Source organism: Macrobrachium nipponense, chromosome 27 (assembly GCF_015104395.2).
Source record: "Macrobrachium nipponense isolate FS-2020 chromosome 27, ASM1510439v2, whole genome shotgun sequence".
Lineage (NCBI taxonomy): Eukaryota > Metazoa > Arthropoda > Malacostraca > Decapoda > Palaemonidae > Macrobrachium > Macrobrachium nipponense.
In genome coordinates, this window is record NC_087216.1 from 43183931 (window position 1) to 43190682 (window position 6752).

The 6752-nt window shown below is 39.9% G+C and overlaps 1 protein-coding gene across 1 annotated transcript; it reads right to left on the reverse strand.

Moving 5' to 3' along the window:
* Positions 1–265: 265 nt before the first annotated feature.
* On the reverse strand, positions 266–4470 carry LOC135200686 (golgin subfamily A member 6-like protein 22). Its single transcript, XM_064229294.1, has 3 exons — positions 4380–4470; positions 1177–3083; positions 266–511 (listed from the first exon to the last, which is right to left on the reverse strand). The coding sequence occupies exons 1-3, from the start codon at positions 4468–4470 to the stop codon at positions 266–268; spliced, it is 2244 nt and encodes a 747-aa protein (XP_064085364.1).
* Between the last annotated feature and the right edge of the window lie 2282 nt (positions 4471–6752).

A 6752-nucleotide genomic window follows, 5' to 3' on the forward strand; every position in this document is an offset into this window, starting at 1 on the left:
AGCATACTTGAAGGAAAAGTTCCTTCTTTCTGCACAGCCGGTCTTCTAGATTATTCCAACAGAATTATTTTCTGGTGTCCCTCTGGTACCTTTTTGGGCTCCTTCTGGTGGTCTTCTGGTGGCCTTCTGGTGGCAATCTGGCCCTCCAAACAGCTGTTAGCTCTCAAACTGAGAGCTCTTCCTCCAGCCTCCAAAAGCTGTTAGCTCTCAAACTGAGAGCTCATCCTCCAGCCTCCAAACAGGTGTTGGCTCTCAAACTGAGAGCTCATCCTCCAGCCTCCAAACAGCTGTTAGCTCTCATCCTGAGTGGTGGTCCTCCTGTCTCCAAACATGTGTCAGCTCTCATCCTCATGAGAGGTAATCCTGCAGCCTCCGAACAACTGTAGGCTCTCATCCTCCTGAGTTGTGGTCCTCCTGCCTCCTGACGAGTTGGGGGAAACTCGCTGGCCATCAAGACATCCTCCTCTTGAAGAGTTGGGAGAAACTCGTCAGCCATAAAGACATCCTCTTCCTAACGAGTTGGGGGGAAACTCTTCAGCCATAAAGACATCCTCTTCCTAACGAGTTGGGGGAAACTCGTCAGCCATAAAGACATCCTCTTCCTAACGAGTTGGGGGAAACTCGTCAGCCATAAAGACATCCTCTTCCTAACGAGTTGGGGGAAACTCGTCAGCCATAAAGACATCCTCTTCTTGACGAGTTGAGGGAAACTCGTCACCCATCAACATTCTTCTTTCTCCTTTTGAGACTTTTTTTTTTCCTTTTGCAATACCATCATGTATTAAGGCCATGTTGTGTCCCCATTCCTGGAACTCTTCTGTTATTTGTTTGAAATTTTGTTCCAATTCTTGCTGTTTTATATTCAGATTTTGTTTCATTTCTTGCAAGTCTTTTTCTTTTTGTTCCAATTCTTTCTGTTTTATATTCATATTTTGTTCTCTTTCATGCAAGTCTTTTTCTTTTTGTCCCAATTCATTCTGTCTTATACTCACGTTTTCTTCCCATTCCTGCAAGTCTTTTTCTTTTTGTTCCAATTCTTTCTGTTTTATATTCACATTTTGTTCCATTTCCTGCAAGTCTTTTTCTTTTTGTTTTCCAATTCATTTCTGTTTTATATTCATATTTGTTCTCTTTCCTGCAGGTCTTTTTCTTCAATTCATTCTGTCTTATACTCACGTTTTCTTCCCATTCCTGCAAGTCTTTTTCTTTCTGTTCCAATTCTTTCTGTTTTATATTCACATTTTGTTGCATTTCCTGCAAGTCTTTTTCTTTTTGTTCCAATTCTTTCTGTTTTATATTCATATTTTGTTCTCTTTCCTGCAAGTCTTTTTCTTCCAATTCATTCTGTCTTATACTCACGTTTTCTTCCCATTCCTGCAAGTCTTTTTCTTTCTGTTCCAATTCGTTCTGTTTTATATTCACATTTTGTTGCATTTCCTGCAAGTCTTTTTCTTTTTGTTCCAATTCTTTCTGTTTTATATTCATTTTTTGTTCTCTTTCCTGCAAGTCTTTTTCTTGGTGTCCCAATTCATTCTGTCTTATACTCTCGTTTTCTTCCCATTCCTGCGAGTATTTTTCTTTTTGTCCCAATTCTTTCTGTTCTCTTTCCTGCATGTATTTTTCTTTTTCTTCCAATTTTTTCTGTCTTATACTTAGGGTTTCTTCCAATTCTTTCAAGTCTTCTGCATGTTTTAACATCCTTTCATTGTCCACCACAGTATATTCACCCAATGTCTCGAGCAAGTTCCTCATTTTGATCAGTTTGTTCTCAGTTTCCCTCAGTTCTTTCTGTTGGGTACCCAGATCTTGTTCCCATCCTATCAACCTTTTTCTTTCCAATTGACATTCGTACAGGTCTTGCGTCAATTTCCTTATCAGTATGTCTTGCTTTTCATTGAAGAAAACGTCTCTCTCCTCTTGAAACTTTGGTCTCTTAAAGCTGTAGTTTGGTCGCTTAGGAGCAACTTGTTCTGGAACAACTGCAGAAGTATTAGTGGTGAGCTCTTTTTTCAAAGTCTCGCTTTGGGCCATGGGTATGGAATCCCTCAAAGTAGGAATGATCTCCGGTACAAGTCCAAATCTTGGAATGACAGAGGCATTCTCTGTCGGTAGGACAGTTTTCTTCTGGCAGGAACATTCTTTAAATTTTTCAATCTCCTTTTTGATTCTGTTACCTCGAGCTTTGCCCAGGATATGTATATGAATGTCAAGATGTGCTTTCATGGCCAAATCAGCCTTGTTACATCCTAGAGCTCTCCTCTGTCTATTCAGTCCAGCTATCAATGCCCTGGCGTTGGTCCTATCCTCTTGATCAAGAGTTCGTCGATTCATTAGTTTCATCATTTGAATAACTGCTTTATTTAAGCGGTCTATATCAAATTCCGCTTTGGCAGTTTCTTCCCATTCGTTTGACGACAAATTTTCCATCCAAGAAACTAGAGACTCGAATTGCCTAGCGTCTGAGCCTCGATTCTCGAGCTCGGCTTTGGACTTATCCATTTGAAGTTCTACTATTCGTTCCTCCAATTGTTTCTTATCTGCCTCCAGAAGCTCACATTGAGAGGACAGTTCTTCCAGTGTTCTTTCTAGACGAGGAATGATCGAATCTCTCTTCACGGTTTCCTTTTCTGCAATAACATTTTCCAAAGATTCGATCTTCCTATCCCTCATTATCGCTTCCACTTTTAATGAGCCTATGAGATTGTTTTGGCTCGAGATATTTCGTTGAAGCGTCACAATAGTCTGGTTAGTCCGCTCCAGCTGGTGTTCAGTTTCTTCATTCTTCTTCTCCCACTGCTGAAGCTTTTCCTGCTGGGCCACAATCTTCTTCTTCATCCCATCTGTTTCTTTGGTGTATTGTTCGAATTTATCGGCCATGAAGCCCAATTCTTCAGACAAACGGCAGACATCCGACCGCAGACGTTGGATTTCCTCATCGTTTTTGTCTTTTCCCAAGTCCTTCGGTGGTCTAACACTCTCGACGAGAGTTACAGGTGTAGTGATAACATCATCACGCACCCGTTGTTGTATAGTAGATTCCACTCCATAGCTGCCGACGGCAGGGGATATGGAGCCACTGTTCCCTGCTCCGAAGCAGGAAAATAATGAAAAATTGATCAAGTTTATATTAATCATTTTGCTGTGTTTGCACTCGATGCGTTGCGCTATGGTTATTTGTAGAAACTCCGTGAGAAATCCCAAAGTATTCTTTATGGAGTTCTGTCTCCAGTTGGTTTTACACACACACACACACACACACACACACACACACGTACGTACGTTTCAAACTGATCTAAGTCTTCGATATTTCTAAGAGAAAACTTCTGAGTTCTCCTCGGCTCCAGTCTCCAGATGCCGTTTCCACACTTTAGGGGTTTTGCAGTTGTAGGGTAGGGATCAGGGTTAGTGGCGGGGGTGGGGTGGGGGTGGGGGGGGTGGGGGGTGGGGGTGGGGGGTGGGGGGGGGGTGGGGGGGGGAGTTTGTCCTTAATCCTCTGGAAAAAAGAATACGTTCCCTCTCCTAAGGTCTATAATTTCTCTTCCTAAGTCTCCAATTTCCTTTTACATCCTGTCTTCTCTCCTCTTTGCCTTCGAGTCTATCCTTTGCCAGTTCCAGTAGTTCCTTCCGCCATTAACGTTCAGTTATGCCTGCACAGTTATAACTGCACAGTCCGAAACTGCACAGTCGGACTGTGTATGCAAATCTTCACCTCTAACTATACCGTCTTTTTCCTCAGTCGTCCGTAGGAGCCACGTCAACACACGATGCTCTTGGCTGTATAAAATTGGCTTGCTGACATCACAAAAAAAAAAAAAAAATCAAGTAAGACATCCAGTGAAAGAGTGGTAAATAAAAACAAATTAAATACTCTCAAGGTAATTTGTTAAGAGTTTAAATTTGGCCCCAAGGACTTTCAAATGCTTATTGAATATTTATGAATGAAGGAAGAGTTCCATTAATTAAGTTCGTAACCGTTTCATTTCAAAGTTGACACACTTATAGGCCAAATGTTTTTTTCTATTTCATTAAAATCGGTTAATATCGATTTGTTTTCGTTTAAAGATTGACTTTCTTCTGACGTATTGCAACGAATGAAAATCCATAGTTTACTACTCTCTTCCTTTGTTTCAATGGTGTCTTGAATAGTCTAATATTATTTTAAAAAGAACTTACGCGGGATGTAAGCAATGAATAAACACATGGTCCAATATTGTTTGATTTTGTTTCATCAGAAAGTAGAATATTATTTTGTTCTCATTTTAAAAATTAATTACATACATGATGTATAACCATGAATAGACGCTTATAGGCCTATACTTGTCTTACATTATTTTTGTCATAATATTTACAATAGCCTTTGGATTTTATTCCACACTAACTTTCAGTTATAACTGCACGGTCCAACTGTGCAGTTATAACTGCGCAGGCATAACTGCTAATGCGCAGCCGTTTGCCCGTAGGCTCATCCATTGAGATGAGCTATTTACAGAGGCCGCCTGCGCAGGCGAGAAAAACTGTGCAGGTTGTCTACACTAACGTTGTTATAATTTCACAGGCCGACTGTGCACTTTTAACTGCGTAGTCATGACTGAACGTTAGTGGAGGGCGTTAGACAGGGTCTAAGGAGGTGGATAAAAAAGATACTGTGGAAGCGAATCCAGAGCAGCGAACTCTTTGCTTTTAGAGTGTATGGTCTGTTTGCAAATGTCCTTGAAATATACATTGACCTTTGGTGGTGCTTCTTATCATTATGATAAATTCATTCATACATTCCATACTGTTAGGCAAGACGAATAGTTGATTTAAGCAAGAATGTTTTTGTTGCCTTAAAAGTTTCCTTTTGCCTTTGTCGATACTTATCTCTTATCAGAAAAACAACTTTCTTTATAGTTTTTGTTGCGTTGCGGGTTTCCTTTTATTCTCTTTCTCTTATTTATTAGTCAGTCTTTCTTCGGTAGCTGGTTGGTATTATTTGGGAAGGTTATTTGTTATATGGGATAACCTTCCTCTATTTGTTGATATAGTATATCACTTACACTGGACTTCTGTGGATTCTGAAATCATAATAAATCACTTACCTAGTCTCTCAGGAGTTGCTTGGGTGCTTGGACTCTGGCAAGTTAAACACCACTTAGTTTACCTTAATTATATTAATGAATATAAGTTTATAGTTAGTACACTACACAAAAATTCACAGGGAACAGAGAGTACACCGACACAACCTCCCCGTATAAGGCTTTGTTCTTGACTGAACTTTCCTGAGACCTCAAGTGAAGTCTCAACCTAACTTCTACAATTTTGCTCATCCTTCACTTCAACTAGGATACACCCTACTTCTTCTTGAGTGGCTTTTCTAACTTCCGGTGCCACCCCTAGATTAGTCTTATTGGTTATCCTAATCTATCGTAACCACCCACTTGAGGTGTCAAAGTTCAGATTTTCCACTGGAGTCTACATAATTTTGTTTTGGCAAGCTGCTGCCTGTGTTTGGTCTTGTTTTTCAAATTGCTATGGCTGCAATTTGTTCCTACCACACTTCTACCTTCTCTTCTGGCTTTCATCTACCATAACTCTACCATCACCCTACATATTTCTACCATCACTCTACCAGTGGACTTTTCTATCTAATTTTCCATACATATATTTACACAGCTTCTGTTGTATTCCCTTCTCATGCAATCAACTTGCGACACTGTATCTCTTGGACAACTTGGTAAATCCTTGATCAGTGATAATAATAACCGTTAAATTAGAGTTAACAATGGAAAAATATTGTAAGCGGTTCTTACGATGCTGGAAGAAACAAAATTATTCTTGAGAAGATAGTATATTTCAAAAACTAAGTGATTAGCGTTTTACAGACGATTGTTCAGTACATGATTTACATATTCAATGACTGATGTTTGAAAAGCAGAATGTATGAGGTGTGTGTTGAGATGTACAGTTGGACACAGGTTTCCCTGGTACACCTTCTTGAGGGACTTCGGAAAATTATATGGTAACAGTGTTTACTGAGGGGGTTAGGGGGAGGACTCTTCCTCTCTTAGCAAGAGTTCCACCAATAAGCTCTGGAGTCATTAGGTATGGTTGGAGAAACACACACACACACACACACGGAGTAAAAGGAAAAAAAAAAAAAGAAATCAGAGCAGGTTATATCGCTGTAACTAAGATTACTGTCTCATTTTTAATATAAGTTTGTTTATTAAGATTCCATTCAACTTTCGTCTAAGGCGTTATCTTACCACCGTGTCTGTTATTATATATCGGTCATATTCATTACGCAATACTTAAAATTGATCAAAATTTTAGTTATATTGGTATTTGAGAGAATCACGAACATCATAACAGGATATATTAAACCTTATCACGTAAGCCAAGTTTATAGTATTGGTTGCAGTGCGTTTCCTACCAATAATATAATAGGAAGCTATAAAGAGAAGCGCAGCAGCACTTCATTGAACATACCCAAAAACACAGTGATAATATGCATATATATTTTTCCGGGGGGCGGGGGGAGTGGTGTCGGGGATTGAGTTCTTGTTGTTTAGCCGTCTTACAGGTTTTGGAATTCTAAAATGTAATGCAAAGTGACAAGCTTTTTGCTTTTGCTGTACCGATGTCCTCAGCCTGGCTTTGCTACAACTGAAATGTGTGGGAGCTAGGGGTCAGGTGGGCCTGTTGCGACCCCGATGAGTGGACCAAGTACTAGATATGCTCGTGGATAGAGTGTATAGCTAACGAAAAGCTCC

What these genes read in the sequence shown, in the direction of transcription:
- LOC135200686 (XM_064229294.1), bottom strand. Translation starts at nt 4,470, where the DNA reads ATGGATGAGCCTACGGGCAAACGGCTGCGCATTAGCAGTTATGCCTGC. An exon ending in CCGTGCAGTTATAACTGAAA is followed by an intron (nt 3,084 to 4,379) that starts GTTAGTGTGGAA and finishes GCTTCGGAGCAG; the next exon opens with GGAACAGTGGCTCCATATCC. An exon ending in TGCAGGAATGGGAAGAAAAC is followed by an intron (nt 512 to 1,176) that starts GTGAGTATAAGA and finishes CCAACTCGTTAG; the next exon opens with GAAGAGGATGTCTTTATGGC.